This window comes from Osmia lignaria, chromosome 5, assembly GCF_051020975.1.
Source record: "Osmia lignaria lignaria isolate PbOS001 chromosome 5, iyOsmLign1, whole genome shotgun sequence".
Taxonomy (NCBI): domain Eukaryota; kingdom Metazoa; phylum Arthropoda; class Insecta; order Hymenoptera; family Megachilidae; genus Osmia; species Osmia lignaria.
The window spans coordinates 5,776,735-5,804,129 of record NC_135036.1 but is presented as its reverse complement, the minus strand read 5'-3'; the positions used below and the strand labels follow the sequence as shown (position 1 = coordinate 5,804,129).

The window sequence follows — 27,395 nt, the reverse complement described above, 5'->3', positions numbered from 1 at the left end:
ATTATTCATAGAGATATGGTTTGTACTACAGCCTGAGGCAATCGCATTATTTCAAAAGACATTCGTAAGGGGCTGAAGCACCCTTGTAACAACATCCTTTCCATCTTTTTTTCAACATAATAGGATTCGTTCCCAAGTTCGAGCAGCATCGCGATCGAGGCGCAACGGCTGTTCCTATTGATTCGGTCGGTTTCAACCCCTCTCTCTTTCAGCCCGCCATAGTTCTCTCGTTTCCTCCGAAGATCTTTGACCCCCACGAGAGAAGGACCGTGAATGTCAAGGGTTGCGGATCCTGAATTCTTGGCGAACGTACATTTTTGTGGGGGGACAGACTGGATCACCCCCCATCGAACGAAATCGACTGAACAGGCTATTTAACCGATACAGGATGTCCCGAGACGACATAAGGTGATTTCAGGCGAGAAATTATATTAAATTTATATCACGACTGATTTGTCATCGTTAAATTATACTCTTTTATGAAACCATCACGTCTTCAGCTACATCCTAATTGCATTAGATGAACTAGTTCATGTGGATCAGCCTCTAAGTAACGGTATTATATGAATAATATTTCATATTTAAGTCATACTTATATATAGAAGCATAGTTGTAGTTATTACGAGACCGAAACTAAAACTTGTTCCATTTTGAACAAGTTTAAATTTAAATTTCCCGCGCATTTGTTTGACGGTTCTTCTACACACGTATCGATTTGTTCTTTTCAATAGATGTCAATTGAATCATCGTCTATTAATTAGATAGCAGCTGTTACAAAATATTAATCCCATAAAAGCGGGTGGGAATTATTCAACAGCTAATGAATATCGACGTATCGGAAAAATTATTCTATGATGCAACGAGTGGTTATGACTTTTGAAAGAGAAATATGTATATATTTTCTATTTCGTGAAACAAGAATTTAGGTTAATTCTTTTGTCATGCCAACGTACCTATTTTATCTTGTTCACTGTAGATGCAATACCGTTGGCATGTGAGACTAAAAAGAAAAATTATTGTTCATTTTCTAACCTACTCATTCATCTTATAACAGTTTCTATGTATCTACGCGAACTGCGCATGCGCGGAATTTCTTACATTCACAATGCATAAAATTGTCAGTTTGATCTCCGTAGAGGGTGGAATAATTGGCAGCGTTTCAAACGTAAAATAAAATATTAATTTTGTGTTTAAAGTTTAATTTATAATGCTTAAGATACATAGATCTTTTTAAAATACTCAAGGTGCGAGAATTCGTTATCAAACACTACATCTACACACATGTACATAACCTTCATTTTACCTACCTCCGCGCGCGAAAAAGGCCGTTGCGCAATTCTGCCGGTATGTTTCCAATTTTCAAAATAAATTATTATTCTCCAAGCACGAAAACACGGGATTATATTGAATTTGTTCTACTACATTCATCGCGAACAGGAAAAAGCACTGCGAGCTATCTTTCCTCACCGAACTACTGTCACACCGAAGCGCGCGAAACGTGTATGTTTGTATAATGTTTGGTGTTACGTATGGTCAAGTTTTCAAGATCACTCAAGATTCAATGTAAACGACGTTTTTGACATAATTGATACTAGAGACCCTTTTGATACGAACTACTGCTCCATCTATATATTTTCATTAACCATCGGACGGCAAACCATGGAGAAATCCCAAATTTTGGAATTAAATTTAATCTAATACCAACGATTCGACGAGATAATTTATGTATTTAATCAAAATTTAATAAAAATCTACCAAAAATCATGTAATTAAACGCGAAAAATATATAACGTTTAGAAAGAGAAAGATTAAGGGTAAAAAGCAGATTCTTAGCTAATACATGGGATTTAGTTGAACGTGAACCCTTATAACCTTATCGAACGATGATAACGCGAACTAGACTGATAAACACCGATGCGTCATGTATAATGCTAGACTTTTGAAAAATAAATGTATCAATGAGAATATACACGAACCTGTTATTAGATTCGGTAATTACACGTGCCTAGCTTGTTCTAACCTAGCGCGTACGTCGTACAACATTGACCGTGTATGACATCTCAAGCCGAAATAAATAAATTCTACAAGCCGTGTTATAAACAAAACAAAACGTGTTTACGATTCCGATGGCCGACGATAATATAGTACGTTCACGAAACAATGATAGAAAAGACGCACGTGTTTCAACACACGGTGTAAAAATAAGTACAAATTACAATGAAATATTTTCAGCGCCATGTCAGCTACAGTGAACATTATCTATTCGATAAATGAAAATTAAAAAATGCATTGTCTCATAATGATAAATCCAGATAATCTACGGTATTAAATACCACCACCATCTTACACGCCGATTCTTCAACAGCATGCTGTCGCTGGTCTAACCAAACCAAATTTTCCAGCCCTTTCGATTATTCTACGTTTTTCATATAGTATTTTTCAATAGTCTTGGAAATCTCTGTATAGACAGACAGAACCCTCCAAAGATAGAACACACATTACTGGTTGGTCGAAAGTTTACCGACGGTAAACGCGAAATATTGTTCGAAAAGTATTACAGACGAGGTTATAAGAAAGCATGCGGAAGTATGGAATAAAGTATGCAATTTTTCTGTTCGAGTTTACACTAGATATGTCACTAGGCCGGGTATAGATGGAAGCAGAGCGTAATAGTGAAACGGGTCATCGACGAGCGAGATACACCGGTAACGAGAGACGGGTTTTCCACGAGAAACAGCCTAGACATAGGTAAGGTCGCGTGTAAAGCACTTGCTTTAGCTAGACACATTTCGACGAAGGAAAATCATGGAGGGTGCCACGGATCGATGCCCGGCTGGGGAAACGGTCCTAGACAGAAACGACGAAATTCCGCTCGTAGTATCGCGCACTGTCACCGGATGAAACGGCTCACTGTAACCTCGTTCATCTACGCGACAATCATCTCGTGCCCTTGTTTATCCCGTGACACGGGTACGCGGTGCCATTTTTTCGGTTATCGGGCAAAGAGGACGGGACAGGCGATAAATACGAGCACCTGGCGTGAAAGTATTTCTTTAAATGATACTTGTGTACGTGATTCGTTGAAGAGTATACGCGGGGTTGTAAACGGAGCGAATCGTGGCCACGATGGTGGCTGAGATGCACGTTCGATACTACATAGACGGCAAAATGGCAATACCTGATCGGTTGTCTACGTTCAACACACATCCAAATGCCTACGATGGGTATTACGGTAACAGGGTTTATTTCTGGTAATAGATCAACAACGATTAGTCATGAACATGCGACCATTAAATGCAGTTGAAAGAAGTATCATTAAGGAACGAACGGTTTGGGAAAGCGATTTACGTTTGGTAAATGATTTTTATTCGCAAATAAAACTCACCACCAATGCTTAGAGTTCGCCATCGAGTTTTTCGCTTAGAACCCTTCTTGCCCATCTCTTGCGAAGACCGAGCTGGTCCTCCTCCCTTCTGTCTCTCGTCTCCCCAGCGATCTCGGCCGACTTTCTAGAACGAAAGCTCCACCGAAATCATGTTGATCGTGACAGATCTTGCCACTACCTTCGCGGTAGCATTTTATCAATTGTCCGCCGACAAGTGTGTGCCGCGTTGCTAGTCTTCGCGAGATAAATAGCTTTTACAACGAAATGAACCGACGAACGAGGCCTGCCCGTAGCAGAAGACAATTCTAATACGTAATCTACGCCGCTCGAATAGCGACCGCATACTGCTGCTGTCCCCACCTCACCCCTCCCTTTTGGTCCCCACCCTGCTAGCGACGATCCCCTACCTCTGTCTCTGTCGTATTCAATGCATCCCGCCGCGCGTTCAATTCTTTCTTATATTTCTTCACTTTGGAAAGATTTTATCGTGAAAAAAATACTTGTATATGTTCCTTGAATTAAACTGTAATACATAAACGTACAGATATTGGGTGTCATGCAAGTTTACAGCAATAATATTAATTCAAAGTTTCTTTTCAGGAGTAAGATGTTTTAAATGGCGGCTAAACGACGCATGCGCAGTACCGCGCCGATCCTGCACAACGATTGGCCGTTACCGTAGCAACTGATATAAACTGTCAGTGGCCATTTTATCCGGCGTCTGTTGTGCAAGGTATGAGAGGCTTTTTCGCGAAATATGTTGAAATAACTTCAAATTAATTATTGTATCAATCTCTGTATGTTTTAATGAAAAACTTATTGCTTAATAAATTTGTTGTGTCATATTTAATTGAATGAATGTTGTCTTTCATTGTTTTATGTTGTGCTCTTATAGGTTAAACAGGAACACGTAATTATTAAAAAGGTCAGTCATGCTGAAAATATTATCGTTGCACGATTTCGATTCTCCTTCTTTTGAGGAGCAAGCAGCCGTTGGGTTTATAGGAAATAATTTGCGCTATTGTAATTATGAACATTTGCAAGATGAATTGCAAACCTTTTTCAAATATATACGACAATATCCAGAAGTTTCTATCGCCCCGGATATTCTAGCTACGCGTGAAACGGCACGTACCGTTTGCGCTGATGATTTATTTTTGCCAGTTCATGATAGTGTTTTTAAAAAACTTGCTAGCATTTGGAGGGAAAAAGGCTTAGTTGAAGCTATCTGTGTCGCTGCATCCGCAGAACCAGAAGAAGTTACAACAGTTATACATTGGATAGCCACAAGGTTTTTAATAATAAAACTGATGTACTAGTTTCATTTAACATTGGAAACTAATTTGGTTTTTGATTTCAGACTTAAGAAGGGGTTAGATTTATTGGACAAAGGATTATATCAAAGAGAAATTTTACCTACTTCTGGAACTGGATCAGTTGCAGATGTTGTTCACACGCGGGATTGGGAAGCATCTCTTGTAAGAAATCAATATGGACAATTTAATTTTAGTAGTAACTTGTGTATCATTCCTTATGTCAATTTTCAGATCAGATGTATTTCCTGGCATCCTCATTGTCCACGGTTGGCAGTGGTTACAAGGGATGACCGTATACGCATATTTTCTCAGGGAATACCAGTAGTGCCAGTATTGAGGCACAGTGCTCAGAAATCAGTTTGTTGCGTAAGCTGGAGACCTCTCGCTGGCAAGGAATTGGCGGTAGCCTGTCATGGAGGTGTTTTGGTTTGGACCATAGAATTAGGAGCAGCCAGTAACTCTCTTAGCCATGCAGTGTTTCTGAAACAGCGCAATCATGCACCTGTAGTAAATGTTACATGGCACCCACAGGGCGATCTGCTGGTATCTTGTTCACCCGCAGACACCAGTATGATTGTCTGGGATATATCCAGGAAGGAAGGTGTTCCATTGAAGAGAGTAGGAGGTGGTGGTTTATGCTTTACACGGTGGTCATCCTGTGGCTGTCATTTATTATCTGCTACATGTAGAAAAATATTCAGGTATATCTTCCATTCCCTTACGCATATTTTCATTTCTCTTTTTCTCTTAATTCCATTAATGATTACTCATAGAATTTGGAATACTGGAGTCGCAACCCCATGGCATGCGGATAAATGGACAGTACCTAACGGTCGTGTAGCAGCTGCGTGTTTTGGCCCAAAGTTAACCCTTCTATTCGCGTCCACCGAAGATCCTGCTACAGTTTTCTCTCTACCCTTACAAGATAACATCTTCGACGTCAAGAAAACATCCTTTGACGATGTGAAAATGGCTGTACCCTTGATAGACTTAACAAAAGTCAATTTCTCATCGGACGACGATTACGTTACTGTCGGTGGAAGAATAGTTGCTATGGAATGGGATCCTACAGGAAGATATCTTGCTATACTTTTCCAGGTAGGGTTTATCTAAGTTCCATCCTGATGTGATAAAATTCTAAATGAATTTCTAATTATTTAGGATAGCCCCTGGATTGCCTTAATCAAAACCAAGGTCGGAAAGTTATCTAGGGTGGTCGAAGTTAAACCAAGTTGCCTTATTAAAGGATTTACAGGCGAAGTTCCGAATTGCATGAATTTTTATCAGAAATGCGACGACAAATCCGGTATAATTTGTCTAACGATCGCTTGGAGCAGTGGTCGTATACAACATTTTCCCATAATCGAGGAAGAAAGTACAGTTAACGTGAAAACAAATTATTCGTTAACGTCGCATTCGTTTTCATTACGGAACGACTCGTATAATTTCAATTTAACCTCCACGTACTCTTAGCGTTGTTAATTAACCTTTAAATCGCAATCTACAAAGATTCTATTTTCCCGTTTTTATACATTGTATTTATAAGTGTACATAAGTATACAAGCGTTACAAATATATTTCGTTAAATCGAGTATGGAAGAGCAATAAATCGCATCTCGAGTGTCACGCTGCATTCCGACAGATATTATATAATATTTTATAACCGATTCGTCAACGTACTTGAAGGAAAAAAAAGATCGCCGGGACCCGTGTCAAGCTCTAATGTGCTAGCTTCCTAACGTATGGGATATACAACGCCATCGCTCTCGGGTTCGGTACCTAATTATACGAAGTCACATGCAGAGCGCACGTCTTTCTATTTTTACGTCGCTTGACCGAATGCTGAACGCCGACACGTACGTACGCGATGCGTCCCGCACTATTTCCAATACCGCTTCTCTATCCACTCGTACCGCTATACAACACCGAATACAAATTAACCACCAAAGTTCCCTTGTTTGAAACACCCTCCTAACCAAAATATACATTCCTCGAACGCAGTTTATCATCGCAGGCAACCGCTTTATTTACGATTTGAGAAATGCGACTTACTCTAAAATGAACCGTATAGTAAATACTATACCAATGAATGATTTCTTTAAATATCGTTAAATAATTCTATATAAAGAATATTATTAATATTACTAAAAGTAAAGAAGATATCAATTTATTAATATTTCTAGAAAGAAGTATGATTCTGATATATCTATTATCCTGGCTAGTGTTTATTAACTTCTATACTAGAATTTGAACTCGTGCCAGGTTATAAAAGGAATTCTAAATTATTTATAACAAAAGTTACTATCCCAAGAACAATTGGTAAAGTTTCAAAATAACATCCAAATCCATCTATTGAATGAAGAAATATTAATTACAAAATCTAGAAAAACCAATCCCCCCCATTTAATCCTCTCCTGTTCGCCGATTAAACCCTCCTTTTTTTTCCTCCTTTCTCCTTCGTTCTCTGTCTGTTATTGCATCCGTATGGGGTGTACGATCGAAATCCTTTTTCCAGTATATTTATTTTAATGGCAGTCGTACACATGCGGTGACTATGGTACGAACGGAGTTGACAGGTGCCCGGGCAAAAAAGCGTGGTCGAGAGCGGGCATAGTATGTATAATGTAAGCATAGAGGGCTGGCATGCCACATGTGCCACTCTATCACTTATCTACCCGTAATATGACGTATAACCCGACCATAAGATGCAACTGTGAACACGTGAGCGTGCTCGCGTGACTGCACCAGCCAAGATGCAACACGCGTGTGTACATAGAGGTCTTGAACAGGAGGATGCGTGTGTACGAGGTTGTGTGCGTATTGCTTGGAAGAAACCGAGAACGGGGGTATAATGCAGGCGCAAGAATCGTGCTGGAATCATAACAATGCGTTTCGCGTCGTGCGTTCCTTAAACGAAAACAATAATTCTTATACTATTTACTTTATGATTTTACTTAAGAGGTGGTTCTAATGACTTCAACAAACATCCAATGGAGGATATATACAAAAGTATACGTGAGCGAAGTTGAACCGAATTCTCTTGTAACATGATCAGGTCAGAAATCAAACACGATTGCCCGTTTTCAGGGGCAATTATGTTCGCGCTATTGGACGACAGAGGTTTTTATTTCGGATTCATTTGATAATCAAAAGAAGCGAGAGATGTCAGGCGCATTCGCGTGAAAGTTTGAAAGGCAATGAAAGGAGGAGAACGGGGAGGTCGGTGAAATAATAGTAGCCTGTAATAGGAGGAAGGAGTGAACGACTTGCCCTCATGTGTGCGCGCGAAGAAGCTGTTGTTAATAAGTGACGCGTGTGCGGCAGCTGGTTTTACGTTTTTTGTCCCTGCACCCGATTCTCGGGGTTCGACCGACGAAAGATCGTCCTATGCACCCCCACCTCTCTCTCTCTTTCTCTGTTTTTTGTCTCTCGCTGCACCTCGACTTGGAATATTCCTACCAACTTTCAAAGAGGCGCGCCGATGACCACCTATCGGCTACAAATTGATTGCTAGGGTTGAGATTTTCAACCCTTGTGATTTGTATCGGTGAACCACCCCTATGATTAATACAACTACCGGCATTTCACGAGCACTATTTATGGTAGAAAAATAAATAAATAAAAGATGAAATGTAAACTAGATATGGAATTATTCTTTATCGCGACAAAAATTAACGTAAATTTTAACAAAAGCACCTTAATAATTTTTGGAATTTAAAATTAAAAATCTAAGATAAATTGTTTTAAATTTCAACAAAAGCACCCTGATAATTTCTGGAATTTAAAATTAAAAATCTAAGATTAATCATTTTGAATTTCAACAGAAGCACCCTAATAATTTCTGGAATCTGAAATAAAAAATTTCAGATTAGTCATTTTAATGGGTTTGATAGTTCTAGGTATTAAAAATACAGTAGAAAAGTAAATAAATAAAGAATGAAACATAAATTAACATATAGAATTATTCTTTATCACGACAAAAATCAATGTAAATTTCAACAAAAGCACAATAATTTCTGAAATTTAAAATAAAAAATCTAAGATTAATGATTTTAACCTTCTAGTGTTAAAGGTGGTGGAAGGTGAATCCTGTCATTTTTTAAATTCCATTTTATTCTACATAATTTCACCCCTTTCTGGCAACGAGCATCTCGACCACCATTTCAAACAACCCTCATCATGATTTATTTTAAGAATAATGGCCACAAAACTTTTTAAAGATGTCATTCAAATCCCCCCAAATTTAATAAATCCTCAATTAATCAAAGAATCTCCAAAATAAATCCAAATCTCTATTCAACAACCCCTGTTTCAAGAATCAACCAAGGAATCCCAAGCCAATAAATGACGCAATCTATCGGTTCGTCAGCCTCGGAACAATTCAGAGCATAATCGTTCCAGGAATCTAGGCGCGGGTGAAAAAACATACGAATTCGAAAGAAGAGGCACGAAAAAGGGAGACGACAGACGCGCGCGCAGATGTGCCACCCTGACTCGTCCCGAAGAAGAAGAAGAAGAAGAAGAATCAAGTCTGAAGAGCGAAGAACGACAAGTGCATCGATGCACAAGTGCCACCAAGAGCATGTATCTCTGTCCCTCGAGGGGGAACTAGGCACGGCCACGCGAGTGGGCGGCGCGTACCCTTCTCGAAGGCCTTCTTCCCTTGCTCCTCTAAGACGTAGGGCGCAATGGTGGTAGGGGATCTGCTCCAGCTAGTCGCGTTGTCTGCTGGAAAAACGGCGCGATGTCTTGTCCCGGTTGATAGTCGTCGCGTAGACGCGGGAACGGGTGTTCAGCTGGATCCGAGAGTGCCTTATCTCCGGGTCACCTCGTGTTGCATCACGTTCAGACACGTTCCCTGCTTCCGTTCCTTCCTCTTCGCGATTAAGATCACGCGACCGCGCGCCACGCGGCTCCCGACCAAGTGATAAGCTCATTCAAAGTATTCATTTCATCGAAACGTGGAGTTCTTGTTTAAAAAGTTGGATCCGTGCGACTGATCTCCTCGTAAGTGACCAGTGACGACCATTGTGTTTCCGATAGATCAATTATTTAATTATTTATTTAAAAAATAAATAATCATCGATCTTCCTCCATAAAGTGCTCTTTTCTTTAACCAGGGAAGCTTTAAATCGATCGACCAATTTCTTCCGCTAGATACGGACACTTTCGGCACTATCGTTGCGAATGTCACGCGTGACCTATCGTTACAACATTCGCAGCCAATCTGATTCGATTTAAAAACACCGTGATTTTCCATGCCCGCAACAATATCTCGACATCCACTGTCCATCCACTAAACGTCTCCCGTCGATTTTCAGACGATGCACCTCGAGGACTACCACGTGAACAGGGGCGAAGAGGACCTCCAACGCGCCTGTACGAAGAGTATCAAGCAGGAGGACTTCAACGGTGTGCATCTAGCCCCGATCGCCTCGATCAACACCCTCGGCCAGCAGCCTTGCTGGCTCGCTTCTCAGATGGACGGTGTCCCCTCGCCCATTCTGCCGAACAATTCCAGTCCGAGGGAGTACAACGATTGGGAACAACTCGCGACGGTGTTCCAGTATCCCTGTCAACAGTACTCGACCGATAATAGATCTCCAGGGAGCACCGGAAGCGAGGCAACCACACCGACCTGGATCATCCACAATGACGCGGACAACTCCCAGAGGCTGCCCCCCGTCGGTTCTGCCTTCTCCTTCTCCAGGAGCTTCAGTAACACCGTTTACGCGGAGTATCAAGGTTACCAGGAGTACCAGGAGTACCAGGACGACGTGTCAGTGTCATTACCTTTGATTCTGCACAATCAAGAGGATCAAGGATTCACCGGGTCAATGCAGGCTGCCACTGATGAGTTCGATCTGAGTTTGATCAGAGGCGATCCTACGTCGCTCTTGTGCAACGTGGAGTCTCCTTCCTCACCCTCGTCCACTTATCTCGACGAACTTCAGGATCCCTTTTCCAATGTCAATGGTGCGTGTTACGCGGTCGGGCACCTGGTTTCCGGACAACAGTCCACCGTTTCGACGTTGAACTTTGTTAATGACACGGTGCTCAACGAGGGTTTCGGGAACCAGGTTGTCCTGCCCAGGAACGAGGGGTTGATGCTCACCGATAGACGAGTTCCGGTGTCTAAGTCTAACATTGAGGTGGAAAAGAGAAGCAAATCTTATGGTGAGTTTGAGGAATTTCATTTTAATGTCAATTTAATTGGTTTATCTGAAAAAAGAATTCTTATATTGTTAATTCTTTTTAATTAGGAATTTTCTAGTTGGAATTGGTTTATTTAAGAAAAGAATATTTAAATTGGTAATTTCTTTTTAATTAGAAATTTTCTTGATGGTATTGGTTTATTAGAAAAAAGAATATTTAAATTGTTAATTGTTTTTAATTAGAAATTTTTTTATTGGAATTGGTTTATTTGAAAAAAGAATATTAAAATTGATAATTTTTGCAATTCCCATTGAATTGATTAATTATGATAATTTGAGTCGATATGAGTAGGATGTTAAGATGGTACTATAAAAATTAGCCTTAACATCACTCATGAAACTAATCAAACTCCTTACAAATTCTTTTACTTCTAATTATTTTTTATCAAAGCTCCACAATGTTAAACATATCTAATAAATTTATTATTAACACTAGAACTGCCAACATATGATGCACACTTATTTCTAAATTGAAATTAAATAGATAAAGGATGAAAATGAATAATTTTATTATTTTTATTTGATAAACTTAAAATAAGAAACTTGAAACCAGTCATTTCGATTGGTTTGGTAGTTCTAGCGTTAAATTGTTAACCTTATTATAATTCACATAACTCTGATCATTTGAAATTGATACGAGTAGTGTGTTAAGATGGTACCATAAAAATGAGCCTTAACATCACTAATGAAACTATTCAAATTTCTTTACCTCCAATTGTTTCTTTCCAAAATTCCCCAATATTAAACATACCTAACAAATCCTCCTCAACATGAATCATACTTAAGAGATTCCTCAACATCCCCAAACAATCCCAGTAATCATTTCACTTGCACCTACCAGTCAGAAGGAGGGCAACGTTGTTACAAAAGTGTTCTAAACAAACATCCGTATTTATAAAAGGACAAACCACTCGAGTGGCACTTGCTAAACGTTCCCTAACAAGCCAACCCCGACCGGCCATGTTTACACGGGTCTGAAACGTTCGACGACACGCTTGTTTCCCCAGACTGTTCAACGACGGACGACAACTTGACGTCGACGTATCAGTGCCGATGGATAGATTGCGGCTGCGCTTTCGCCGAACAGGAGGGTCTCGTCCGGCATATCGAGAGAAGACACGTGGAATCCTCCTCCTCGAACTCCCACGGGCACGGCAGAAGGATTCAGAGGGACAGGGACAAGGATAAGGACAAGGAGGGTGATGGTTTCGCGAATTCCGGTGGACAGGACGAATTCGCCTGCCTCTGGCAAGGGTGTCCGCGTGCCAGACCCTTCAATGCCAGATACAAGCTGTTGATTCATATGAGAGTGCACAGCGGGGAGAAACCGAACAAGTGTCCGGTACGTATTAACTCTTTGATTGCTATGAACTCACACATGAAAGGTGAAAGGTGTGTTGCATACCGTCATAGGCTAAGCAAATATTTTTATAGAATATTTAAACTGTTAATTTTTTTTTAATTAAAAATTCTCTTGCAATTCCCATTGAATCGATTAATTATGATAATTTGAAGTTGATATGAGTAGGGTGTTAAGATGGTACGCGTTTTAGTTGAGATAAGTAAATTTTTTATTTGAATTCCTTATTCGCCATCCCTGAATCATACGTTTGACCCTTCGAACCTCAGTCCTTATCCTCATTCCCACTATTTTCAGAAGACCTTTAGAATGAGAATAAGAATAAGAATCAGAGTCAGAACTAGAGTTGTATAATCAAATAAAGAATAATTGCTAGCAATAGAAAATAACATTGTGTCTTATGTAAGAATTCCATGTACTAAATTTAACATGTTGAACGCCACAGTGAAATTGGTATTAAAACTGTAATTACTAAGAATGATTTTCAGATTTCAAGCTTTCTATTTCACATTATTTGTACCATAGCAATATTACTTAAAATAATGTTTTTCTATTGTTTTCTATTAATTATTCAGGGACGTGTAAATTGCGGAGCCCCCCATGGCGTTCAACGTGTTGATAAAATTTTTATTAAACATCGAAACAGCTGTCAGCTGTCCATAGTTTGTTTCTAATCTAATTAATTACATACTAATCCAATTAGTACATATTAGTAATTAGTAAATTAGTAATTAATAATTAATCCAAGAGAAATAATTATGCATAAAATGTTTAAGTCTAGAGTACTCAGCAGTCAAAGGGTTAAACAATTTTTATTTTTCATTTGAAATTTTATTATTGATCGAATGCAATTATTTTCATAGTTTACCGGCTGCAAGAAGGCATTTTCAAGGCTGGAAAATTTAAAAATCCATCAGAGATCGCACACAGGGGAGCGACCGTACGCTTGCCAGCATCGCGGTTGTACGAAAGCGTTCAGTAACAGCAGTGATCGTGCGAAACATCAGAGGACACACTACGACACGGTAAATTTATCATTTCATTCGATGATTACTATAGCGGAAAGCGATCATTCGTTAAGAATAAGCCATTTTGAATCAACCCTCGCTGAGTTCCAGGCGAGTTTTTATTTTTATTTCAAGAAGATTTAAATATTTCGCTTAAATGTCACTTGTATATTAAATTAGAAGCTTTAATAAATATCTCAGAATTTTTTCAGATTTTTTGAAAGCCCAGAAGAATTTAAAATCAGGTCCGAAAGATCCAGTTTGTCTATCGCGTTAACAAAATTTAACAAAAATCATCCTTTTTCCCGTTCAGTGGCTAAGAAATAGGAAAATGTAGAATTTAATGATTAGAAGAGGTGGTTTTATGAAATTGTCGATGGATGTTTGCAGAAACCGTACGCGTGTCAGGTGAGCGGTTGCGGGAAACGATACACGGATCCATCGAGCCTTCGAAAGCACGTGAAGAACCATACAGAGCCAACGACTCCTCTGTCCAATCTCTCGTTGACGTCCGAGAATAAAGCAGCCGCGATTGGTAATAATTCCAGCTGCTCGTCGCGACAAGATCCGATTTCGAACGCGTCGAAACATCAGCAACCGCATACGTCACTCCCGTTCCACGGGGAATCGAATTATCGGACGTATAAGACTTCGGATTCTTATCCGGACGAGGACGCGGACCTGTTCCAGACGAATTTGTGTCAGGTCGATAGGATTTCCATGAGCCTTGACAGTAATCAAGAGTACGTGCCGATCGAGTCGGTGAAGCGTTTTCTCATCGACGACGTCAGCTCGCACGTGGACGGTACAGGTAAGAGAAAAAGTGTTAATGTTTTAGGAATGTTTTTGCCTCTTCAAGATTCTCGCATTTTGAAATTGTACAAATCTAAGGTTTCAAGGTTCTAAAATTTTAATATTGTAAAATTGCAAAGCTTTAAGATTTTAGGATTTTAAAATTTTAATATTACAAGATTTCAAAGTTCCAAGATTTTAAGGTTTTAGAATTTTAGAATTCTAAGATTTTAAGCTTCTAAAATTCTAATATTCTAAAATTTTAAGGTTCTAAGATTTTAGTTTTAAAATTCTAATATTACAAAATTTCAAAGTTCCAAGATTTTAAGGTTCTAGAATTCTAATATTCAAAATCTCTAAGGGTCCAAGATTTTAGGGCTCTAAAATCCTAAGGTTCTAAGAGTGTAATATCCTAAAATTCTATACTCAAAAATTCCCAAATTTCAAGTTTTTAAGGTTCTAAACTTCTGATATTCCAAAATTCCCAAATTCCAAGATTGTAAGATTCTAAGATTCTAATTTTCCAAGATTTAAGGGTCCTAAGATTCTAATATTTAAAAGTTCCCAAATTTCAAGTTTTTAAGGTCTACAATTCCAATATTCCAAAGTTCCCAAATTCCAAGCTTTTAGAGTCCTAAAATTCTCATATTCCAAAATTCCCAAATTCTATAATTTTAAAGTTCCAAACTTCTATTACTCCAAAATTCCACAATTTCAAGATATTACGTTCCTAAAATTCTAATATTCCCAAATTCCAAAATTCCAAATTTCTAAGATCCCCTCGTAAAATAAAAAAATCCTCATCACTGTTAACAACTCAGGAACTTACCCCTCTCCATCGAAAAATTCTAATTACTTCAATGACCAGAAGTGACTTAAAAAAAAAAGGAGAGAAGTTGTTCATTTAGAAATGATTATTGTACAGGGTCCGCGCGTGCTGCCTTTTTCTGTCCCGTTGAATGGTAACGAAGCCGATGATGACAGTACGCTAGGTCCTCCATGCTTAATCTCAGAGGAGGTTCGCCGCTTTACGCGTTTACCCCACACCGAGTCTTAAAATAATATTCCACGCTTTTTTCGCTGGAGCACACGCACGTACGCACGCGCCAAAACATACGACACTACTTGCCACGTGCGACACACGCGCGCCCTTTTAAATTCCAGCCCTCGCGGCCGCGATTTTTATCCGAACGAAAATACCATATTGATCATCCTTCTTAGATCACCAAAACCCTTTCCTGACCAAAAAGAATACTCGAAAGAATAACAGATGGAGTAATAAGAGCAGATACTTGTTATAGATCTATAAGGGTAGCTACTCCTGTTTCTTTCTCTTTACATTATATTTTTGACATAAAACTCAGCTATAAATGTAGACATTAAAGATTTATAATATATGGAAGGGAAGGATTTAATTAAAATTAATGATACTCTGTGCAAGCTTAAGAATACTCCACCCCCAAAGGGTTAATGACCTATGTATATGAAAAGTTATACAATGTTATTACTTTTTTAATTTTAATTATTTCATGAGTGTCTATTTTCAGTAGAAGGGGGTTTCACTCCTTAACCCTTTACCTATAACCAGCCTTGCTATGAAACATTACCATATGTGTCTTATTTACCCATAACGTGTCATTATTTAGGCTTCAATCAGTTACTTTCAATCTTTAAATGAATTTTAATGATTTCGTGAGTGTCTATTTTTAGAGAGGGGTTCCACCCGTCAACCCTTTACCTATAATCGTTCCTCCAGTGAAACATTACCATATGTGCCTTTTTTATTCATAACGTGTCATTATTTAGGCTTCAATTAGTTACTTTCAATCTTTAAATGAATTTTAATGATTTCATGAGTGTCTATTTTTAGAGACGGGTTCCACCCCTCAACCCTTTACCTATAATCGTTCCTCCCATGAAACATTACCATATGTGCCTTTTTTATTTTGGATTAGAAATTAAGGAAATAGGAACTTCGACATTTTTTTGTCGAGAATTTTGATATTTTCCAAAATCCCAAATACCTACATTGTGATATTATTTTTCAGGATACCAAGTGGAAGATGAGGTTCCTGATTTCCAGGAGCTAGGCTCCGACATCGAGCAACAATTTCTCGAACTGAGCAACCTGGATGATGCTGTATTCATCGATGGTTGAGATGAATTCTGAAGAATACTCAAATCGATCTCATGGCAACTTGTTGCCATAAGGTACACCTCTGTATAACGCAATGTTTATTTAACATTATAAGACGAAAACATGTATTAACTACTTTTATATTCATTATGTTATACAGAGGTTTACTCTACTTCCAAAGACTTGTTCCCATCTTTTTATACTTGATTTTTATACACAGATGGAATCAGATATATTTTTGTACATAGATGCTTGTATATATTAATCATTAAATACAATGATTCTGATTATAATTATCAGTACTTTTACCTGGATTTTTAGGATTTTACCGTTGGTTTCAACTTTCTTCTTTAAAAAAGAATTTAATCGTTTTATTTAATCTTAATCTCAATTTTCTTTTATTCTTTCACACTCTTATGTCCCAAATTCATTGCATCAAATTTAATGTTAATTCTAAACAATTTATTAGTGTCAATTTTTAGGCAGTGCTGCATTTATCTGGACGCGAGTCCTGAGGTATCATGTCACAGATAAGTTTCAAGAAATTACTCAACGCCTTATTTTGAATCTCCTTCGAGGTCACCTAAAAAAAAAGAAGGAGGAATGATGAAGGCTTTTTATTTAAGATTCTTCGATTTAATTAATTACTTACTCCGTTAATAGTGATCGTTGGAACGAAAGTGAGGGAAGGGTTCAAGGCTTCTGTTTTCTCGCCATTTACAACCAACAGCTCTTTCGATTTAGAACCACTGATGCATTGGTCGATGCTCGTTTTAGTTTCCTGGCTAAGTCCTACACTCTGGGCACACTGGAACATTAATTAATATTTTGAGCAAATTAGAAGACACCATTCGTAATTTTATATTAGTCTATTAGATGGAAATTGCAATTTGAAAATTAGTTATCTTCCAGGGATGCTAAATCAAGGGTTTTTAAACATTTCCAATTACTTCAGGAAATATTTTCGCGACCCTGGGTACAAAGGAGGGGTAGATCGGGGGTGGTAGTAACACGCTAAATATTTCAAAATATTGAATAGATATTTTAGAATTTGAGAATTTGAGAATTTTAGGATCTTAAAATCTTAAAATTTTAGAATCTTAGAATTTTGGAATTTTAGAATTTTAGAATTTTGGTACTTTAGAATTATAGAATTTTAGAAGTTTAGAATTTTAGAATCTTAATATCTTGGAATCTTAGAATTTTAGAATTTTAGAATATTAATTTTCCATTTGGCAACCCCCTTTACTCGAGCAAAAATTTTCGCGACCCTGGGTATAGAGGAAGGGTAGACCAGGGGTGATACTAATACATTAAATATCTCAAAACATTGAATAGATATTAACATAAATTTTGCATGTGTAATAAAAAATGATATTTGCAATATACCCATCAATGTCCTAACAGTATAGATTACATAAAAGCTTAGAAATTAGCGAATAACTCCACCATTTTTCACCATTTTTACTTTCTAAAAATTAGAATATGAAATTGAAAGTTATATTTACATCCTCTGAAAAATTGAATACTTTCAATCAGCAATTAAAAAATTCCAAAGTTATTTTTCTAATTTCTAATTAACTATGCAACATGTAAACGACCGTCAATTAACTGATAGCTATCTCCCAGCCTCGAAATTACGCAAGGAACGCATTTCCCTGGCTAAGGGAAACCAGCCTTCTGTGACCAATAATTACCTTCAGGATGTTACTTTTCATCCGAGAGAAAAACAAATTACCTGTGGCACGGACGACGCTGGATTTCTCGCTGACATTACACAACCAACAAGAGATACGCTGAGTTGTTGAACCTTTTCAGCCGGTTCCTTGTTTTGAATCTCGTGTAAGGCACAAGCTTGAGCCATGTTTCCTTGGCATTCTGTAGGTCCGTGCTGGCAAGCAAATTCCCAATCTCCGGTTTTAGCGTTCCGTTTGTGCTACACATTTAATTATGTATAAATTATTTCTCAAATATGCTAGATAATTGTCAACAAAATTATAGAAAACACGAGGCTGCAAATTTACAAATTTTACTTTAAATAAAATTCTAAAATTTAATTTCCAGCGGGTGATGGAAATTACAATTTGAAAATTAATAATTTCTCAGTGTGTGCTAAACGAAGCTTCCAAATATTATTTTTATTAGGTAACAAAGAGTTAATAGATAGAAGAACAAAAGTCTGAAAATTCTCAAATTTAATTTCCATCGGTTGATGAAAATTGCAATTTGAAAATTAGTCATTTCTCAGTGTGTGTTAAACGAAGCTTCCAAATATTATTTTTATTAGGTAACAAAGAGTTGATAGACAGAGTTATTTTTATTAAAAATATTTCTCACCGAAGCTTTGCCATAAGGAACGAGTGTAACTCGGATGTGATCCTTCACGGTGTCGTACGCTGGTACCAATTGATTCTTGATGAATCGTATGCTATCGGGGCACAGTGATTCATAGTAGACTCCTACATCTTTAACCGTGTATGATTGTTCATCACCAGCCACCTGCACAATTATCAGGAGCGCTAAATGACCATGTGCCGGTTCTAGAATAACAGTATCTAATTGCGTTTCACACTATCCTATCTTCCCTTCTGAAGATACTGTGTTTATTGAAATTTTGTAACTTAACTATCCTGTGGTAATAGGGTACATTGGTAATTTTTAATAATTTTATATTGAAAAAGGGTGAATACTAGTTAATAAATTTAATTAAATTGAGATTCATGAAAGAATAATAATATAAATAATGTAATTGTAAAAGAAAGATATTAATTTTTATTATAGATATTTAAAAATAAATTGTATACTTTGGAATACTGAAATTTTTAATAATTTTATATTTAAACAATGTCAAAATTATAGAGGATGGATTCTTGTAAATAAATTAAATTAAATTGAAATTCCATAATTTATTAATATAATACAAGTAGTATAATTGTAAAAAAAGATATATCTTTTATTTATTGTGGATGTTTGAAAATAAATTGTACATTTTAAAATACTAAAATATTATGGAGTCTCAGTGAGAGTTCATGGTGAAAGTAGTCAGTCCCAGTATGGAGATTCATAGAGTTCAATCGTTCAAGGCAAATTAAATTCCTCCTATCTATGTTTAATAATATTTCAATAGAATCTTCATAATTTTTTCGTTAGTATTTTGAAGAAAAGAATATTCTTCATAAGGAAAGAATTAATAGGAACCCATGAACCAAATTTCTAAGTGTTGTACGTTACAAACGTGTTTGAAAACCGGATTCACTTCTCTCCTGACAGCTTCTTAATATCATCATACCAAAGTACGAAATTTATCGATATTAAATTAAAAATAAGAAAGGTGACTATCGTATAATAAATTATATAATCAGCCATTGGACAGTGGATCTTAGATAGAGGCAATTTAAATTTAATTTCAGACCCTTATCTTTTTATAAGTTTGAAATAAAATCTTTTTAAACTAATTTGGATGCCTGTCTTATGTTACTGCATCCTTATAAGTTTGGGTCACTGTTGATCCAGTATTTATTATTAAATTATTAATTTAACTGCTTATTTGCCAAATTGATTAATTTTACAAAAGAAAAAGTAAAGAAACTGATAAAATATAAAAAGTTGAATGTCAATCGAGTGCTTTGGAAAATTTTGAAAAGTGGAATAAGGAAACTCACCAAGCTGAGGAACGCGAAAAAAACTGCGAGCGAGCAGCTCGAGGTGAACAGGTAGCACCTCATGGTCGCTCTGGTCGGTTGATAAACCGGCCACCTCTTTAAACCACGGTTTTATGCATAGTATGATCGACAAATGCAAGGGTGGGAGGACTCGAAAATGTTGGAGGGGATCCACTGAGAGAGGGGAGAGACAAAGAGAGACGGAGATGAGTAATCAATAATACACTTGGTGGTACTTGAAACATTTAAACAACTCGATGAGTGTTTGAAACTACCTATTGCAAGGTCTCAAACAATTTAGACATATCGAAAATTGTTATATCTTAATCAAGATTTGGCGAAACCTTGGAGATGAAAGATTTCTGATTTATCAGGAATTTTAGTATCTTAGAATTTTTGAATTTTAAGATTTTGGAATATTAGGATCTTAGATTTTAGAATCTTAGAATTCTAAAATCTTAGGATCTTGAAATTTTTAAATTTTATTATCTTGGAATTTTAGAATTTTAGAATTTTAGAATCTTGAAATTTTAGGATCTTAGAATTTTTAAATCTTAGAATTTTTTAACTTTACTATCTTAGAATTTTAGAATTTTAAGATTTTGGAATATTAGGATCTTGAAATTTTTAAATTTTATTATCTTGGAATTTTAGAATTTTAGAATCTTGAAATTTTAGGATCTTAGAATTTTGGAATCTTAGAATTTTAGAATTTTAGAATCAAATGTCCCATTATTACTTTCAAAATATTAGCAACTCTTGCAAATAAAAAAACATTCAATATTCAATTTATTTTAATATAAATACACCTTGCAAAATTCTACCTCTCTCAAGAGTTCACCCTATATATTTCTAGAATAAAGAAGAGATCCAGTAGATCTCAAGTTATGGAGGATTTAAAATAAATAATTACTTCTGCAAGAACTTTCTTGATAAACATGAGTAATGATAGCGAGGTTATTCAATTTATCTGATACAACGGAAGTTGACGATAGAGATATTTATTTCAAATAAAGGAAAAGTACGTCGATTAAAATTGAGTACAGATATGAATGTTGATGGAAATGGACAGTTACTGATTACACATTAGCTAAATTTAGAAGCATTTCTTAATGACCCTCCAGTAAATTAGATCAAATATAGCCGACTATTAATTTATAATTTGAAATTTGTTTAAACTCTACATTATTTCGTACATTCATTTCAAGAAAAGGTATGTAAATAAAGTGCAGACTAGACTAACAAAATTTATTCTTGTAATTAGCATACTTAACTCCAGTAAACTGCTAATGGAACAAACAAAAGTTCATTACTCGAAATGCCTTTAGAACCTCGTTTCTCTTGTCGATAATAGGAAGAAAGCATTTCACAAAACTTTCTACTAGCCATCAAAGCAATTGAAATAAATAGTTCTGTAGATTATATTCGAATAACGATTGAAATTTTAAGAATACAAGGTAGACATCATCATCCTTCTCTAAGAAAGAAAGTATACTTAAGGTACAATAAGAGGAAGTGGCCATCAAGCATACTAATTGAGTAAACAACTCTGGACATCACGTGTCTAAGAACAATCTACGTCTACAACCATATCAATTCCATATTTCATAATTAGTATTATCAGACAAGATAATACGATAAATTTCAATTTTCTAATTAATTAGATAACACCAGTGTGTAAATGAAATATTATGAGTATTTATTATAAGTATTAATTAAGATTAAATATTTTTATTTTTATTTATTTTATTATAATAACGTTACATTTGCTTATAATAATCTTTCTGGAAGAATTGACGATTCGACATCAACCCCTAATGACATTTGCCCACAGGGGTCTTTAATGAAGGCTAGCATTTCAAACAATAGGACAATGGAAAAGAAATGTTAAAAGGTGCGTTTGTAGGTTTATGAAAAGAGTTATACATATCAAAAAGATAAACGATGAAGATTTTTGTATTAATTGGACAAAAGATTCAAAGTTAAAATTAGAGTAATTACTTTTTTACAGATTGGAGAAACAATTTGTTAAATTAACTAATCAATCATGATTAATTATAATCAGTTTTTAAATCAGATCCAAAGAGATTTTGCAAAATGATTAAACTTCTTACAATTGAAAATAAGCGTTTTATACAGAAATCTATTATACCGACAGCAAATAAACTAGGCGCCAATTTACCTACATACGATTATCATATAGCAGTGACTACAGATGTAGAAGACTGGACATGCCTTGGTTTTCGGGGGGCATGATTTATAGGGTCCCAGGCATCCCCCAGATGCAGAGAGCACAGTCGGTATGATAATCGTGCCTGTTTTACCAGTCACTCTTTTACTGCATCTCAAACTGATAACTGAAAAAACCCAATTTTCACTCCCTTTGATCCTATTTGTTTTTTAAATCGTGCCAGCTTCTACTTGGGCCGGGTGCAAAGGTATTTGGAGCCCCCACTTACGACGTCAGGGGCCCTGATGGCCCCGCCGGTTTTTTGGTCATTGCTTTCTGCATGCAGATGTAACCCCCTGTGGCTCGGGGGGCTTAGAATACGGCCACGGTATCCCCTGCCTGTCGTAAGAGGCGACTAAAAGGGGCCACACTAACACATACACACACGTACACACACACATACACCGGCCACGATAACAGTATGGAGAGATAAGTTTACAGAAGTATGGAAAAGAAAAGAAGGAGAAATTTAAAAATGCGCGGAGTATGGGGTTGGCAGCGCTGCCAACCGATCCCCAATGCGCGTGGACGATAGTGTTCGTTGGGCAACATGGGGGCAGATAAGCCCTCAAAAAGCACCGGTCCCTGTAGGGGCGAAATTAGTGATATTGATGGTGATAGCATGCAGATGTAACCCTTTAATAAAGACTTTGCCTATGGACTGCTAACGGCTCCCACTTTTCCCATTGCAGCAATGTATAAGGTCGCGTGCCAACATCTCAACGCCACCATATCCCAAAACGCGGGAAAAATTTAAATTGTTTTATAAGATGTAATCTCAGCTTGGGGTTTCTGGGACCCCTTGTTTCGAGAAAAAATGCATGTCCAGTCTTTTCGTATTTGTAGTCACAGGAATGCGTTAGAAGATGCCACGTGAAACGCATTATATCAACGACAAATACTATGGATAATAAACATGTTTCTACATCAAAAAAGGCGAAAAAAATAGATCTTCCATCTACAAATTACAATGCAAATAGAATAGTTTTTCGTGTCTTTACTCTGATCACTTGCCTCAAGCTGCTCTTAATACCTACATAGTATGTCTCTTTACATGTTTAAACAATACTGTACTTATATATACAATAATTGACTATTACAGTAGTTAAGTTATTTCATTTTTTAGTCACTCTACAGACTTTGAGGTGCACCGCAACTGGCTTGCTATAACACACAGTTTACCAGTCAAAGAATGGTACACAAATGCCAAATCACAATGGACATTGGATTATCCACCAATGTTTGCATGGTTTGAATATATTCTAAGTTGTATAGCGCAATTTATTGATCCTGAGATGCTTAAAGTAGAAAACTTAAATTATGCATCATCAAATACTATCTATTTTCAAAGAAGCACTGTTATATTCTTGGATTTTATATTTGCTTATGGAGTGAAAGAGTATGTTGCCAAAAATTGAATATTCTTTATTAAAGAGATACCATCTATGTATATTTTATATTATAAATTTCAGGATTGGGAAAGTATTCTGCTCTTCATTTGATAGTTATGCTATTTTTGTGATTTTATCACTATGCAACATGGGATTGTTAGTAGTAGATCATATACATTTTCAGTATAATGGGTTTCTACTTGGTATTTTCCTGTTAGCTGTTGCAAATGTTTCTAAAATAAATGATCAGGTAAATAGAAATATGTCTCTTAATTTTACTTACTTAAAGAAACTGTTTTTCAGGTTTCTGTATTACAAGGAACTCTGTGGTTTGCATTGTTGTTGAATTTGAAACATATCTATTTATATGTTGCTCCAATCTTCGTAATCTGGTTACTTAAATCATACTGTATGAATGGTAATCAATTTTTTAAACGTTTATTTATGCTTGGAAGTATAGTTATAATCACATTAGCAGTTTCATTTGGTCCGTTTATTTCTCAGTTACCTCAGGTAAATAATATCTTCACTATCTTCTTTCCTGAAGCTAATAATAACTGTTTCAGGTATTATCAAGACTGTTTCCATTTAAAAGAGGCTTAGTACATGCTTACTGGGCTGCTAATGCTTGGGCACTATACATAGGTGCAGATAAATTATTATCTCTAGTTTTAAAACAATTAGGTTTGTTAACAACCACCAAACTAGCAGTAATGACTGGTGGTTTAGTACAGGAGCAATCATTCTTAGTGTTACCAACACCTACTCCATTTGTGACATTTTTATTAACATTATCTTCAATATTGGTAGGTGTTTTGAACATTGTTTAACCTTTGTAACATTTGCTGATCATGGTATTTAAACGTTGTACAAATTGCAGCCTACATTATACTGCCTCTTTTTCAAAAAAGATTATAGCACAAATCTGAAACAATTTGTGAGGAGCTTAATACTTTGTGCTTTATGCTCCTTCATATTTGGTTGGCATGTACACGAGAAAGCTATTTTAACTGCTATCATTCCATTGTGGTAAGAAGAAATACATATTAGCTCGTTATCTTATTTCAGTCTAATACAATTGTTATATATGTTTCAGTGTTCTGGCTGTGACTGATAAAGATGATGCTAGAATTTTTTTAATTTTAAGCAGTGCTGGACACACTGCCCTGCTACCATTGCTTTATCCTACAAATTTAACTCCATTGAAAATATTATTACTTCTAACATACATGCTCGCATCGTTTTTAACTCTCTCCAGAAAGTTTAAACAGCAGTTGCTTTATTTTCATGAATATATATATGTGATTATTTTGCCAATATTAACGGTATATGAAACAGTATTGCATAAGTTAATATTTGGCGACAAACTACCATTCCTACCTTTAGCAATTACATCCATATATTGCGCGACAGGAGTACTTTATTCTTGGATACTTTATTATTACATGTTTCTAAGATATAACGCTGTCGATCAAAGAAAAAAGAAAGAGTGAGAATATTTATATTTTACATTGTGTAAGATTAAATAAATGATTCTATTTGTATCTATTGCTATTTTATTAAGCACAAGGGATACGGAGATACAGTGATTTAGTGGTAGTCCTTGCGAGGCTCATAAAACGAATGAAGAAATAAATATCTGCCAAGGGAGGCTTGGTCCATAAAGAGGAGTAGGATAATAAATAGTTAGGGAGCGTAGGTCTAAGCTCATAAAGAAAGATAAATGATTTCATATATTTTTATATATTATTTATAATTATTTTCATCCGTACATTCTTTTTATCCATACATTCTCTTCAGCCCTACATTCTTTTTATCCCTACATTCTCTTCAACCCTACATTCTTTTCATCCATACATTCTTTCCATCCCTACATTCCTTACATCCCGACATTCTTTACATCTCTTCATCCCTTACATCTCTGCATCTCTTACAACTGCGCTTCCCTTACATCCCTGCATTCCTTACATGCTTGTATCCTTTACATCTCTGTATCACTTATATTCCTGCATTCCATACATCCCAGTACCTCCCTGAAATTTTTGCGGCTATAAGGCCCGCGATTTTATTCAAATTTAGTTCCTTTCTTCGCCACCAGAGGGCGCTGATTCGACATCGAAATTTTAGTTCACATTTTTGTCGCCAGAGGGCCAAAATTGGAGCATGGTTTAGTTCCTTTTTCCGAAACCAAATGGCGCTGATTCAAAATCGAAATTTTAGTTCACATTTTTGCCGCCAGAGGGCCAAAATTGGAGCATGGTTTAGTTCCTTTTTCCGAAACCAGATGGCGCTGATTCGACATCGAAATTTTAGTTCACATTTTTGCCGCCAGAGGGCCAAAATGGGTGCATGGTTTAGTTCCCTTTTCCGAAACCAGATGGCGCTGATTCGACATCGAAATTCTAGTTCGCATTTTTGCCGCTAGGGGGCGCTGTTTTTCGAAATTTTCGCGAAATTCTAACTTACCTTTACTTACCTTTACTTACCTTTATTTACCTTTACTCCAAGCAGTCTTTATAATATATTTATTATAAGGAACGTAGGAATGATAAGAATGTAGGAATTTAAGGGATGAAGAGATGTAAGGAATGTAGGGATGTAAGGGATGAAGCGATGTAAGGGATGTAAGGATGAATAGAATGTAGGGATGTAAGGGATGAAGATATGCAAGGAGTGTAGGGATGAAAGGAATATAGGGATAAAACGAATGCAGGGATGTAAGGGATGCTGAAATGTAACGGAACGAGGGATGTAAAGGAATTCTGCAGGGGTTCGGGGCTGGGGCCCCGGTCTCCACTGCACGCGGCCCGAGGAATGCCGGCATCGGGTGTGGCCCACGATGTCGGCGGAGTTTGGCACATGGCGGAGGGTCAAAGCACCCTCCTTACCGCCCTAGTGCAGGCCGCCGTGGTGGTTTTAGTGGGTAAAAATCCCACACTACCTCCGGCCCCTCCCCAGGGGGGCTGAAGGTGTCTTTCTGAAGATTTCCACCACGTTAAAAAAAAAAAAAAAAAAAAAAAATGATATTTAAGGGTTGCAGCAATGTAAGAAATGCTGGGGTGGAAGGAATGCAGGGATGTAAGGGCTACCGAGATGGCCTTGGCCTATAATGAGGGATAAAATTATATAAATAACTGGAAAAAGTAAAATAAATGGGGTCCTCGGCTGAGACTCAGAAGAGGGATATAATCATAAATGTTATTCCCCTTCGATGAGCTTATTTAATAAGCAAAAAAAGATAAATGAAGTAAATTAAATAAACTCTAAGAAAAAATTATATTTATTGTGCCCTCTTCATACGGACCTGATATCATATTCGGGTATTAAGGAGCTACAATTATTAAGTATAAAACAAACTTGTAAATAATTAAGAAATTATTCACCCACAAACAATGAAAATGATATATTTGTAAATCACAAACGATTTCCAATCAATTACAGTTATCAGTTGTCACAAAATCTGTTTATTATTAAAAATTACTAAAATGTTTCGGCTCACGTCATGATTTAAATAAAATTGCTAATTACAAAGGAATTAATTTGTTACAAATGTTAAAAATAGACACACAATCAATCACAAACGATTTACAAACGAAATACACTAAGAAACATTAAAAATAATCATATTTTATTATTCCTTCCGGCTGGCTTCATGTAGGTTACTAAAATTTTATCGCCGCGGGGTTCTAAGGACCCCGAAGTACTGTGGATACTGCATACTAAAATTAAACTGTCATGGGGTTCTAGGAACCCCAAGCGCCGACGATTCTACATATCTAATTTATAGTGTATCGGGGTTCTAAGGACCCCGGGCATCGACGATTCTCTATATCTAAATTATATTGTCGCGGGGTTCTAAAGACCCCAAGCACCGCCGATTCTGTATACCGAAATTATATT

The 27,395-nt window shown here is 36.6% G+C and overlaps 5 protein-coding genes across 8 annotated transcripts in view; 3 read left to right on the top strand and 2 right to left on the bottom strand.

Moving 5' to 3' along the window:
• The window catches only part of LOC117607866 (uncharacterized), a 36,502-nt gene extending 32,763 nt beyond the window's left edge, over positions 1 to 3,739 (bottom strand). The window contains exons 1-2 of one of the 2 annotated variants that reach the window (XM_034332056.2): positions 3,386 to 3,739; positions 954 to 1,000 (exon numbers count right to left, since the gene is read on the bottom strand). In XM_034332056.2, coding sequence (XP_034187947.2) covers positions 954 to 1,000; positions 3,386 to 3,408 — 70 coding nt within the window. In that variant the 5' untranslated portion in view covers positions 3,409 to 3,739. The remainder of the gene's footprint in view (positions 1 to 953; positions 1,001 to 3,385) is intronic. The other variant, XM_034332057.2, reaches the window with a different exon arrangement.
• LOC117607868 (aladin) lies at positions 2,937 to 6,383 on the top strand. Of its 2 annotated transcripts, none has more exons than XM_034332063.2 (7): positions 2,937 to 3,232; positions 3,986 to 4,118; positions 4,281 to 4,676; positions 4,746 to 4,863; positions 4,933 to 5,402; positions 5,475 to 5,799; positions 5,863 to 6,383. In XM_034332063.2, exons 3-7 carry the CDS (start codon positions 4,318 to 4,320, stop codon positions 6,172 to 6,174), a joined length of 1,584 nt encoding a protein of 527 aa, XP_034187954.2. In that variant the 5' UTR covers positions 2,937 to 3,232; positions 3,986 to 4,118; positions 4,281 to 4,317; the 3' UTR covers positions 6,175 to 6,383. The 2 variants fall into 2 exon arrangements, with proteins under 2 accessions (XP_034187954.2, XP_034187956.2); XM_034332065.2 differs by having other exon boundaries at positions 3,986 to 4,182.
• A 2,502-nt stretch (positions 6,384 to 8,885) lies between these two features.
• Positions 8,886 to 16,420, top strand: LOC117607867 (uncharacterized). The gene is made up of 6 exons (XM_034332061.2): positions 8,886 to 9,708; positions 10,023 to 10,878; positions 11,924 to 12,258; positions 13,140 to 13,301; positions 13,674 to 14,094; positions 16,124 to 16,420. The coding sequence occupies exons 2-6, from the start codon at positions 10,026 to 10,028 to the stop codon at positions 16,231 to 16,233; spliced, it is 1,881 nt and encodes a 626-aa protein (XP_034187952.2). The 5' UTR covers positions 8,886 to 9,708; positions 10,023 to 10,025; the 3' UTR covers positions 16,234 to 16,420.
• A 184-nt stretch (positions 16,421 to 16,604) lies between these two features.
• Positions 16,605 to 20,020, bottom strand: GILT1 (Gamma-interferon-inducible lysosomal thiol reductase 1). The gene is made up of 5 exons (XM_034332075.2): positions 19,875 to 20,020; positions 18,550 to 18,711; positions 17,951 to 18,148; positions 16,865 to 17,020; positions 16,605 to 16,795 (listed from the first exon to the last, which is right to left on the bottom strand). Exons 1-5 carry the CDS (start codon positions 19,935 to 19,937, stop codon positions 16,691 to 16,693), a joined length of 684 nt encoding a protein of 227 aa, XP_034187966.1. The 5' UTR covers positions 19,938 to 20,020; the 3' UTR covers positions 16,605 to 16,690.
• Positions 20,021 to 22,925: 2,905 nt separating this feature from the next.
• Positions 22,926 to 25,039, top strand: xit (ALG6/ALG8 family glucosyltransferase xit). 2 transcript variants are annotated; one of them, XM_034332047.2, is made up of 7 exons: positions 22,926 to 23,144; positions 23,231 to 23,503; positions 23,577 to 23,745; positions 23,799 to 24,008; positions 24,062 to 24,301; positions 24,376 to 24,524; positions 24,592 to 25,039. In XM_034332047.2, the coding sequence occupies exons 1-7, from the start codon at positions 23,008 to 23,010 to the stop codon at positions 24,986 to 24,988; spliced, it is 1,575 nt and encodes a 524-aa protein (XP_034187938.2). In that variant the 5' UTR covers positions 22,926 to 23,007; the 3' UTR covers positions 24,989 to 25,039. The 2 variants fall into 2 exon arrangements, with proteins under 2 accessions (XP_034187938.2, XP_076544418.1); XM_076688303.1 differs by lacking the exon at positions 23,799 to 24,008.
• Positions 25,040 to 27,395: the final 2,356 nt, after the last annotated feature.

What these genes read in the sequence shown, in the direction of transcription:
- xit (XM_034332047.2), top strand. Translation starts at nt 23,008, where the DNA reads ATGGATAATAAACATGTTTCTACATCAAAAAAGGCGAAAAAAATAGAT. An exon ending in CTGCTCTTAATACCTACATA is followed by an intron (nt 23,145 to 23,230) that starts GTATGTCTCTTT and finishes TTCATTTTTTAG; the next exon opens with TCACTCTACAGACTTTGAGG. An exon ending in TAACATTATCTTCAATATTG is followed by an intron (nt 24,302 to 24,375) that starts GTAGGTGTTTTG and finishes TACAAATTGCAG; the next exon opens with CCTACATTATACTGCCTCTT.
- GILT1 (XM_034332075.2), bottom strand. Translation starts at nt 19,937, where the DNA reads ATGAGGTGCTACCTGTTCACCTCGAGCTGCTCGCTCGCAGTTTTTTTC. An exon ending in TTTTCGCGTTCCTCAGCTTG is followed by an intron (nt 18,712 to 19,874) that starts GTGAGTTTCCTT and finishes ATAATTGTGCAG; the next exon opens with GTGGCTGGTGATGAACAATC. An exon ending in TTCCTTATGGCAAAGCTTCG is followed by an intron (nt 18,149 to 18,549) that starts GTGAGAAATATT and finishes TTAAATGTGTAG; the next exon opens with CACAAACGGAACGCTAAAAC.
- LOC117607868 (XM_034332063.2), top strand. Translation starts at nt 4,318, where the DNA reads ATGCTGAAAATATTATCGTTGCACGATTTCGATTCTCCTTCTTTTGAG. An exon ending in ACATGTAGAAAAATATTCAG is followed by an intron (nt 5,403 to 5,474) that starts GTATATCTTCCA and finishes GATTACTCATAG; the next exon opens with AATTTGGAATACTGGAGTCG. An exon ending in ATCTTGCTATACTTTTCCAG is followed by an intron (nt 5,800 to 5,862) that starts GTAGGGTTTATC and finishes CTAATTATTTAG; the next exon opens with GATAGCCCCTGGATTGCCTT.
- LOC117607867 (XM_034332061.2), top strand. Translation starts at nt 10,026, where the DNA reads ATGCACCTCGAGGACTACCACGTGAACAGGGGCGAAGAGGACCTCCAA. An exon ending in AAAGAGAAGCAAATCTTATG is followed by an intron (nt 10,879 to 11,923) that starts GTGAGTTTGAGG and finishes TTGTTTCCCCAG; the next exon opens with ACTGTTCAACGACGGACGAC. An exon ending in AGAAACCGAACAAGTGTCCG is followed by an intron (nt 12,259 to 13,139) that starts GTACGTATTAAC and finishes TTATTTTCATAG; the next exon opens with TTTACCGGCTGCAAGAAGGC.